At 46.4% G+C, this 11,204-nt stretch overlaps 1 protein-coding gene across 1 annotated transcript; it reads right to left on the reverse strand.

Annotated features, from left to right (window-relative positions):
• Positions 1–1,589: 1,589 nt before the first annotated feature.
• On the reverse strand, positions 1,590–6,868 carry IRX1 (iroquois homeobox 1). The gene is made up of 4 exons (XM_056484245.1): positions 6,554–6,868; positions 2,964–3,978; positions 2,371–2,443; positions 1,590–1,988 (listed from the first exon to the last, which is right to left on the reverse strand). Exons 1-4 carry the CDS (start codon positions 6,815–6,817, stop codon positions 1,931–1,933), a joined length of 1,410 nt encoding a protein of 469 aa, XP_056340220.1. The 5' UTR covers positions 6,818–6,868; the 3' UTR covers positions 1,590–1,930.
• Between the last annotated feature and the right edge of the window lie 4,336 nt (positions 6,869–11,204).

The raw sequence follows: 11,204 nt of genomic DNA on the forward strand, positions 1-11,204 counted from the left end.
CGGACGGCCGGGCTGCCCGAGGACCGCGCGTGTCCCGAGAGGAATTTGGGAATCGAGGCAGCCCGTGAGGGACTGAGGCGATTTCATCTCTATTGTTATGATAGAGGCATCAATTGCATCGGGTTTACATCAGCACTGACCTGACGCACCCCGCGTTAAGCTCTACAGGCTTGAAGTCTTTTTTATTTCTTTTTTTTTTAATTATTATTTTTAGATACGTCTTCCCTCTCCCTGAAGGCTAAATTACACTAGATTGGTAAAAAGTTCAATGTTCTCTTTTGTTGGAACAGTTACCAACATTTACAAACGCGAGACTGTGATTTGAGAAAAGGAAAAAAAAATGCATGGAAACAACTAAAAGCCAAAATACAAACTAATTAGACGCTGTAGGATGTCAAAATGAGACTCTCCTTCATATATTCCACACAAAACCTATTTTGCCTGACCTGTTTCTCTGCTCCATCAGAAAAACGCAAAATGTGGGAGCCCACTGCCTCCACCGCCTTGCCAACAGATCTCTGAGCCATAGGTTACCAAGGCTGCTCTTTGATTGAGATGAATTTGCAGCTAAATCAAGATCAATATTCTGATCTCTGACAAGAATTTTATTAATATTTTATTTGAAAATCTCATCTTGTTTCCGACAAGTCCTGGTTTGAAGTTGGTTTAGTTTGGATAGGGCGTCACCGCATTATTTCTTAATGACTTTCCCAGCTGCTTCTTTCCATTTTCCACCATCAACAACCATCTGGTATCTTATTAGCACCTCAATGCTCATTTAGTGTTCTCATTTAGGAGGAAAAAAAAAAGAAATAAACACTCAAAATATTACACTTTTTAACGGACCGTCTTTGGAAGATTAATGCCTCTATAAAATGATAGATCCTGTCTCTCAGTCTGTTTTCAACCAGAGAATCGGAATCGCAAAACTTTCTTCTAAGATTTCTAAGATGTGAAAGAGCAGAGCTGCTGCTTTTTTTTTTTTTTTTTTTTTTTTTTTTTTTTTTTTTTTCCCCTACTAAGATGTATTTAATCTCACAGGAAAATATCTTTCACCGTCATATTTCCTCTGTGTTTATTCAAAGCACATATTGCTACAAATAATTCTTTTTCTTAAACTATGATTTTTTTTCTTCTATTTCTTCTTGGGTAGGAATATATAGCAAAGCACTAAAGCTCTTGATCCAATTTAGCAATCAGTTTAGACAGCAAAGTTATTGGACTAGGGAATTGTGAGAAAACTTGTCCCTTTCAGTTTTAAGAAACTATTTTGTAGCCTAAGTGGAAGTCAGGTCCATTTTGGTCTGGAAAATGGGTAGTACGGAGCACATCTGAATCACCACAATTGAAAAAATAACTTTAATTCTACTAAGGCAAGAGCCAGCTTCACTCAACTTTGTAAATTTTCTTGTATGAAAAAGGAAGCTCGCAGCTTGTTTTCAGCAAAATACCTTGGATTTGCTACTTTAAGTTTCAGTTACCCAAAGAAGGAGACTTGAAAGGAGACATTTAAAAAAACAAATTATAAATGTTTGAATAGATTTGTAATATAAGATCTGTAGCAACAGAATACATACCTGAGAGCTCATCATTTCATTTAGTTTATTAGACAAAAATATATGATTTAGACAAGTTTTGCTGACGTGTTATTTACAATCTGAAATCACTCTATATACAGAAAAAAAGAAAACCACAAACACATGGGAAACATTTACCAAACAAATAATCCAAGAATGGTTAGAATAACACGATCTGAAATGGTACAATGGGGAAGGGGATCCATCTACAGATTTGTGTAATGCTTTTATGGATTTGCACCACCTTATTGCAAAAAGAGATTGATGAGAGTCGTTTATACCGTTTCCTCTTTTTTTCACTCTCTCTGTCCTTAATACCAGTCTCTGTAATATTTTTTCACCAAATCATTTAATCAAGCAGAAGGGAGAGCTGTTAAAATTCTCGGTGTTCCCTCTTGCTGAGCCAAAGAGCTGCAGGGGAGGAAGGGAGGAAGAAAAAAAAAAAAAAAAAAAAGACGTAACAATCTTTCAGGAAAAAAGTTGTTTTGTTTTTTTTTAATTGCCTGTCTATTGCTATAGCATCTTAGTAATAGATAATCTCATAAAAATCATTGTCTCTGGTATAACTAGCACAAGATCTTTGAGATGTGTTAAATTTTAGAAAAGTTGCAGTCTGGCTATGTACAATTGCAATTTAGTCTAAGTTTGAAAAGATTAGAGCAACTCCTGTGCTGTTCTCATTGTCTGTATGTATTATTATGGTGATGATTAGGTGTTATAATTAGTCTTTATTATTCAAACACTGTTTCACATAAGTAACATTCCTACAGTGAAAACAAACAAACAAACTCACTTGTCACGGACAGGCTGGAAGGGCGATTTTAGCGGCTGGGGCGGGGAGTCAGTTCTTGGTACATTTTCTCTTTCTAGAAGGAGACAAAAAAAAAAAAAAAAAAAAAAAAAACGAAAGGAGAACCATTTTAGAATAACAGCAGTAAGAATCTGGACACTGTGCCCTTCCCTCTCACCCTCCTGTTCAGACGTGTACAGATACATGTATATGTGTGTACAGTGCTACACGCTGCTTTCAGTATTTAAGTAGTCTGCAAGCTTTTCTTGACAGACTTCTTACTGTCTTTGAAATTATTGGGAGATGAAGGTCATGAGAGAGGGAAGGAAAGCTCAAACCTAAATGTTTCACTGCACTGTTCCTGAATTTTCATCTTACCTGATGAGCATATAGGGTGAGAATGTAATAGGCCACATGAAATGTGCTTAATGTATGTGACCAACACGCTGGGTGGGGGGCCGGAAATCAACGCTAGAGTAAACTGTAGCTCCATTAAAAGCAATCAGTTACACCAGTGTGACACCATTCCTCAAGGAGAAGTTCACGTGCATGTGTTGGGGGTGGAGGGAGAGGTGGAAGCCTGATGCATTAATTACCTATGTGTTTGGGACTGGTCCTCTCTGAAGGTTTTTCGCTGCTTAGAGCTCCCAGGGTTGCTGTTAAAACAGAAGATTGTTGCTGGGCCTGGAGGTGGTGGTTGTGATGAGCAGCATGGTGGTGATTTACTCCCAAAAAGGACCTCACATTTAGAAGGGAACTCTGAGTGAGGAAAGCCCCATTTGTCCAGTTGTGAAATTTGCCAATCTGGCATGTGTAGAGTCCATGGCTAGGGAGAAAAGCAGGGTGCTGGATCTGAGGAGAAGTGTGGTTAACCTGGGGGGGAGGGGGCGGAGGAGGAGAAGACTTCAGGGCACCATCAGGACTGGTTGCCGTCTCTGCCAATGACCAAATCTTGGGTTTGCTGTGAGACGGCATCTGTAAATTGTTCGGTCCCCCAGGACTGATGATTCTCGTGCTATTGTCGGAGGCCTCCTTCACCATGGCCAGCGCGTCTTTGGGTTTCAGCCCTTCAGACCCCGACAGTGCCAAATCCTTCTCCTTTTCCAAGTGCTCCTCCTCACTGCTTTGTCTCAGGAGCTCGGGCTTCTCCTCCTCTTCCTCGTTGCTCTGCTCCCCATCATTCTCATCAATTTTATCTATATCTATGCTCTCCAGGTCAATTTCCTCATCGTCTTCATTCTTCTCGGGGTCCCCCTCATTGTCACTCCCGAAGAGGTTTGCATCTTCTTGGTCCTTACTCCTGGAGCCCCAGGTCACCTTGTTCTCCTTCTTGAGCCGCCGGCGGGCGTTGGCGAACCAGGTGGAGACCTGGGTGAGGGTCATCTTGGTGATGATGGCCAGCATGATCTTCTCGCCCTTGGTGGGGTAGGGGTTCTTGCGGTGCTCGTTGAGCCAGGCCTTGAGGGTGCTGGTGCTCTCCCGAGTGGCATTTTTGGGCCGCCCCGGGTCCCCGTATTGGAACTGTCCGTAGGGATAATAGCCGGGAGCAGTGTGAGCAGCAAAGGTAGCAGGGTGGACGCCCGGATTATCTTTCAGCTCGTACTGGGAGCCCTGCAACACATTCAGACAAGCGGAGAGGAAAAAGCACATCAATTATCTCGTTAGCGTCTCTAACAGACCCGAATAGGCTACTCCGGGAGCCGGAATACGCCTTTCAGCCGTGCAAAAGGGTCTTCACAGCCAAATTCGGCCCTGCCCGCTGCAGGCTCTTCACATTTAGGTCATACAGGGAGGTGTTCCCGAGTGATTCCCCCTTCTTGAAGGAAAAGGAAAGAGAGGTGCTAAGCGGGGCTCTGACAGACATCATGAATATTTTCTCCCCAAACCAAACCAAGCGACGGAAACGCAGCAACCTCGCCTTTGCCTCGGCGAGAAAATTTACTGTGCCCTTGAAATTATCAGGCACATAGAACAGGTACTACACCGCAGTTCCAAACTAATGCCCGCGCACAGCGCTGCATTTATCTGCAAAGTTCCAGGAGGACGCTAGAAATGCATGCAGAGCATTCTTTATTTTTGCTCCTAGTGAGACGAGACTGAGGACATGAATGCACAACTTCAGTATGAAGAGACTTATAATGTGAGAGATTTTCCACGCACATGCCAACACCACCATCCTCGCTCCCCAAATCAAACACCGGGATTCTGGAGTAAAATATTAACTTCTGACTGCTAGAAGAGCCTTTAAACTCTGGAATGAAAACTGATCCACGAATCGTAGAATATGGATATGTAGACACTTTATCTCATAAGTTTTACTTTGATCTGACCAGAGCAAACACAAGTTGTTTACAAGCGTTTAGAGACGGTGATTTATTTGCAATCAATATTCTTTTTATCATCAGTAGTAAAACACAGCAAGTCAAATTATCCCATCAGGTGTTTTGGTAAATAACATTTTATCTTTCTAGCAACCTCATTAGGCCTCATTATTACCTCAAATTGTCCAGATATTAACCTATATTTTAGTTCTTGATTTACAAGTGTCAAGAAATTTAGAATTTATTTCAAAATATCACCATCATGGTTAATCACTGTAAGAAAATACCAGGATACTTTGCGAGCAGGAACGGGAACTGTTCCAAAATAGCTAACATTTCAAGCAGTTTTCTTTCTTTATTTCTTCTATTACGATCTCGACTTTTTTTTTGTTGTTATTTTGTTTTGTTGGGTTTTTTTTTTTTATTTTGCCTAGTCCAGAAATACATTTTTCATATTACTATGTAATAATTTTGTCAGCCTTAGAAATGGACCTCTTCAATAATGTTTGCGAATAAACTAATTTAACTTTGTCAAACAGTTAAGAAGGATCATGCATTTTAATTTCAGAGACAACACTTATACACAAAGGGTAGCCCGATGTAATTTTTGTAATGTGTTACAGAGTAGGCTTTCTGCACTCCCTTTATTCTGCTGTCTTTTGTTATTGTTGCTGAAATGATATTTTTTGTAAACTCTGTTGGGAATTGCTTTGAAGAAGCCACTTGTGAATCACTCATTGCTTCTGTCTCAACTTTCACTGCATTTCCAAAATCAAGGTTAAAAAAAAAAAAAAGTAGGAAATGCACGCTGTTAAAAGTGACTTTATAGGAAATGTTTGCAGTACAAAAATTATATGTTTTCAGATGCTGACCCTTGTTCAACAGCGTATTTTCCTATTTGCCTACATATATGCATTAAAAACCCCAACAAGTCATGTACTGCATGAATTCAGTTGGAAATATTCACACTTTTATGTGTCGGGGACATTTAGAAAATGAAGTGGAACCTATGCGTAGCGCCGCCGAGAATTTTGGTGAACCAGCAACGAAAACGTTTCAACGACACCGGATATAAAAACATTCAGTTTAAAAAAATGTTTCACTTTCTAGCTATTACATTCTTAAGAAAACGTGAAATTAATGCCGAGGACAGTCTGGGTGGCGGCAATTTATCTTGGAATTAGCGCCGATATGCGTTTCTGCCTCGATGCCTGTAATGGGATGTAGATGCCCTCTTTCGCCTCATGCAAATCCCATCTATGATACCCGCCATAATCAGAGTACGAAAAGTTCAAGGAACAGAACGGGACATTTTCAAGGCTTAAGGAAAATGCCTGGAAATTAACGGGCGCCCCAGGTACCGACACTTCGGCCTTTCGGACGGAACCTGTTTATCGCTCAGCGGCGAAGAAAAGTACCAAGCGGAAAGAGCAGCGCGCTGGAAAGCCCAGTGAAACAGCAGGACCGACAATATCACCCGACAACAACACCAATAACAACAAAGACAGAAAAGAAAACAAAAAATAGCCGAGTTGCTAGGGAAAGCCGACAATACGGAGGCAGGAGCCCTGCTTGGCGGTTCCACCGCCAAGAAAAACTCGGAGGAGTTTTGCCCGGCTGGAACGACGAGGAGGATGGGGGCTTCTAGTGCGACCCCCAGCCCCTCTCTCCCCCGCAGACCCGTCGACAGCCACGCTTCCCCCTCCACGGCGGGCGTGAGCCGCCCCCGCAGCCGCTCCGCCGCCCCCCGCGCTGGGCTCGCAGCCTCCGCCCGGCCCCGGATCCCGCGGCTCCCCTGGATCCCCTGGATCCCGCGGATCCCCCGGCCGCGCTCGGCGGGCCCGGGCGGGCCGGGGCTCACTCACCATTTGGGAGAAGAGGCCGAGGTCGGCGGTGTAGGGCAGGAAGGCGCTGTAGTTGGGGGCGCTGTAGGGGCTGGCGTACATGCCCAGCACGGAGGTGACAGCGGCCGAGCCGCTGCCCAGCTCGGCGCCCGCGGGCCGGCCCGAGGCGGCAGCGGCGGCGGCGGCGGCGGCGGCGGCGGCGGCCAGCACCCCGGGCCGGTCGCTCCCGTACACCGCCTGGCTGGCGCTGAGATACTGCGGGTAGCCCAGCTGGGGGAAGGACATCTCCGGGGCGCGGGCACAGAGGCGGCGGCAGCAGCACTGGCGGCGGCAGCAGAAGCGGCAGAGATATAAAAAAAAAAAAAAAAAAAAAAAAAAAAAGGAGGGGGGAAGGGGGGGGGGGGGAAGGAATTATACCAAAAAAAAAAAAAAAAAAAAGGGGGAGGAGGGAGCCTGCTGAAGAGCCGGGGAGGGGAGCAGAACAAACCCGGGCTTCTCTGGATCTCTCTCTCTCTTTTTTTCCTTTCCCCTCTTTACTGGAGTCAGGCAGGGCGAGAGAAAAGAAATCGAGCCGATAATTTTCTTTTTTCGTTCTGATTTCTTTCTGTCAGATATATATTGCACCCTAGGTATGGAGGAGGAGGAGTGTGGCAGGATTCAGTGGGGTGTCTTTCCTCAAATCTCGGCTCTTCTGTGCTCCTAAATCCCTTAGATGTGATCTGATCAACAATTGAGCTCCAACTGATGTGTCTGCCCTTAGGTCCTAGGCTGATCTTTCAGATACAATTTGAAGTTGATGTTTTGATTGGCACCCACTCGAGCTGGAAGCGCCGCCCCGCGCCCCCCTGGGCGCAGCACGTGGTGCGCAGCCCAGCCCGGGCCGGGGAGCGCTGCGTGTGCGTGTGCGTGTGTCCGCGCAGCTGCTCCGCTCCGCTCCCAGCGCATTTAATGTTTAGCAATGGGCTCCTTTCAGAAAAGCCCCCACTGCTGTATGACAACCTGTCTACACGATTTTACAGCTGTCCAACATTGGGGTTTTGCTGTTTCGCAGCCTTAGTGTGTCCCCTTTTAACAAAAACAACTGTGTTGCTGGTTTTTTTTCCACCTTTAACATTGAGTCCCCCTTGTCGTCGTTGGACTCAGGAACAAACGAGAGTGGCCGTGAGAGGAAAAGGGGTCTTTGCAGCCAGGAGACTTGTAACAATTTGCCACTACAAAAAAAAAAAAAAAAAAAAAAAAAAAAAAAAAAAGCAGATAAGTAAATAAATAAATAAACGCGATCTCTCTACAACAACCCACAAATGCCACTCATACACATATGCGCAACTTTGCTGAAAGTCAAAAGGCTCCTAGCAGTACTTCCCAAAAGAATCTTTAGTTAAAAAAAAAAAAAAAAAAAAAAAAAAAAAAAAAGGAGGAAAAAAAAACCAAAAAAGACCCCGCAGCGATGCGAGCCTCCCCGCCGCCCTTTCTCCTCCTCATGCCCTGCCGACGGATTGACACCCAGGGACAATTATCATAGGCATTGCGACAGTTCTCAGAATACTGGAAACAAATAATCTCGCAAATCAACAACATCGACATGTATGCCGTGGCGCACAGAGGACCCCCAGCTCTTGCCCCCGAGCGCGGGTGGGGGTCAGGGGGAAACCGAGTGTCTTGTAGGTTGTCAAAACTTCCATCCTCCCGTTTCAATGGGGACCGAAGGAAACACATCGTGGAGGAAACAGGAGGAGAGGAACGGGGTGGGAGGGGGGCAAGACACAGGCGACACACACACTAAAGGACCAAAACGAGCTCTTGCCATTATGATCATTAGCAACAATGATTAGAGGAAGGGATTCTTTTCCTCTCTTCTCCTTTTCCCCTTGGAGAGGGTGGAAGGTGCAGCGGGAGACAAAGGACTCCTCTGCGAGGGACCCGGCCGCCTTAAGGGAGGTGGGCTGTCACCGCTGTGCCCTGCCTGCGGCGTTGTCCGGTTCCCCGACGTGGCTGGGCTCGCCCGAACCTCGCTGGGACCGAGAGAGCATCGCACCGCCGGGGCGACGCCGCAAACTTTCCCTTTCCTGCGGCTGCCGGGGCCCTCCCATCTCCCCCGCTGTGGGGAGCAGGGAGCGCGGGGCGGCGGGCCGAGGGCTGCGCGTTTCTCGCCCCGACCTTCCGAGCCCCGGCGGGACTGCCGGGGCCGCTGCGCCCCACGGCTCCGCTCCGGGGCTGCGGGCAGAGTCCGCAGGGGCCGGCCCCGGCCCAGCCCTCGCCGCCGCCCGCCCCGCAGCCCAGGAGCTCCGTCTTTGTGCTGGCAGGGCGGCCCAGCTCTTCCTTAAGGGACGGCGCGGCGCGGAGCGGAGCGGCCGCAGAAGCGAGGGCCCGCGGCTTTTCGGGATGCGAGTGCCTGGCAGGGGAGAGGGGGGAGGGAAGGAGAAGGAGCGGGGGGACGACGGGGGTCTCCGTCCTTTTCCCGAGCCCTCGGCGGGGCTCCGCGCCCCTCTGGCAGCCGCAGCAGCGGGCCGAGCCCGGCAGCCCGATCCCGCCGGGAGATGCCTCCCCTCCTGCCAACGCCCCCGCGGGGTGTCTCCAGCCCCGGCCAGCCCTTTCCTCCCCGTGCTCCAGGGAGCCGCTCCGTCTCACGGTGTTGATTAAACTTCCTTCCCCATCAGCTGGAAATAGCGAACTTTCCCCTTCCTATGTCTAACAGGGAAAGCGGTGCCTCCCCCGCACCGCTCCAAAATCTCACCCTCAAAGCAGGAGTGCGACCCTCAGACAAAAATGCAGCGTCGTAACAGAGCTGAGTGGGACTTGAGATTTGCAGCCTTATTTTGCGAATGGAAGTGTCACATTACAAGGGCTTCAGGTAAATAAAGGTGGGATAAGGCACCGACGCTGCCGAAATCTTCTTAGCTCTTTAGATCTGTGTGGAATGTGTATCCAGAAAAGGTTTCCACTTGGAGGCTTAAGAAATGTGAGTCATCCCCTCCCCCACCCGCTCTCATCCTTCTCGGATCAGTTCAGGGGAGAAAAAAAAAAAAAAAAAAAAAAAAAAAAAAAAAAAAAAGAGGGAAAGAAAAAGGAAAAAAGTCTCCTTTGCTTTTTTTTATCAGCCCAGAATCTTTTCGGGGCGAACTTTGCTACTCTTCACCTTGAGTAGAAATAGAGCAAATAATGCAAAGTGCAGGTTACCTGTAACTGTGAATTCGGAAAGAAAAAAAAAGGAAGGAAGACAAGAAAAGAAAAACAAAACAAAACAAAACAACAAACGTAAATTGGAAGGAAAGGAAAGTAGGAAGGCAAAAATCGCCTAGGAGGGGGAAAAGTTAGAAGACCGGTAGGAAAGCTTTGTTCCTCATCTGCAAAGTTCCTTGCGCAAGGATGAACAGGGTCCCGCGAACGCCATTAATTATGCACAATTCTGATCAGGAAACGCCAATCCCCACGCGATTCCTGCTCCTGCACAGGACATTGCCCATTTTTTTTTTTCCTGACGGTTTATTAAGTCACTTTAGTAAGCAACCTTTCAAAGCCCTTTTTAATTTTTCCCCCCCTTGTGTAAGTAAGCTGGGACCAGAGCTGCTACACTAAGCTACTTAGCTTGAAAATCAGTTTAGTGAAGGTCTGGGAGATTCTGGGTTTATTTCCTTCCATACAAGACCTATAGCAGGAGCTTAATAACAAAAGTGCGAAAAGAACGATACTGTACGGAAAATTACAAACATCAGCAGCAGCTGCCCGAAGCGCTAGGAAAAATCTTGCCCTAAACACACGACCTAAACAGTCCAAAAGGTTGATGTGATTAACTCCTCCTACTCATAAATTAGCTTCAAATTGTTAATAGGTGGAGGAATAAAATACCGATTTAAAAAAATTAAATCATAATTCGAAAAAAACCCTATTCCTTTTACTTTCTCCCCCCCATTTCCCCCCTGAGAACTGTATTGTAGTTGCTTGAACGCCTCCTTAACTTTGTGCAAGACCTAACAAAAAGGAGTGCAGTGCCAACTCATTAGTCGAACAGCGTTTTAAAAGACGATAAACAGTCACGTAGCAAAAAAGGATTTGGGCTGAGAGTGAAAAGCAGTCACCTTCCCGTCGGAGAGCGGATGCACATCAGAAACCAGGGGAGAGAGAAATACCTAACAGCGCTGAGTATAATGTGATTATACCTAAGGTAATCGCTTAAAATAAATTGTATACTGTTTAAAGTAAATCGACCTAAATGGCCACGCTCATCTAATTCAAAGATCATTGGGCAGATAAACTTCTTAAGGAGCCTTTCTTGGGAAGGAGTTTGCTAAGACAGTGTGATCCTTCCAGTTTCTTAAGGCGATGCATCCAGTGCCAAGAGATTTTCTCTTTATTATTAACAAATCAGTTTAGATAGGGGTCCGATAAGAAATGCAAATCCAGACATAGGGGTCGCTGCTTGGCCGAATTTTAACTGAAGGCTGGTTCTGCGGGAATTGACTGCAGGGTACGTTTGCGAAGAGGCTGTGTGAAGCTTTTACACTGACTCTACTGAAAAATGAAGTCAGTGATTTTGATCTGCTCCAGATGTCCTAAGAGTGGATATTGCAGTGCTGGGAATCCGCACCAAATATCTGAGGGCAGTGATGGTAATCAGCGCAACCCATCAGCCAGGGGGGACTGGCAATTGTGATAACCTGCTGCAAATGCGCAG

This window comes from Oenanthe melanoleuca, chromosome 2 (assembly GCF_029582105.1).
Source record: "Oenanthe melanoleuca isolate GR-GAL-2019-014 chromosome 2, OMel1.0, whole genome shotgun sequence".
NCBI lineage: Eukaryota > Metazoa > Chordata > Aves > Passeriformes > Muscicapidae > Oenanthe > Oenanthe melanoleuca.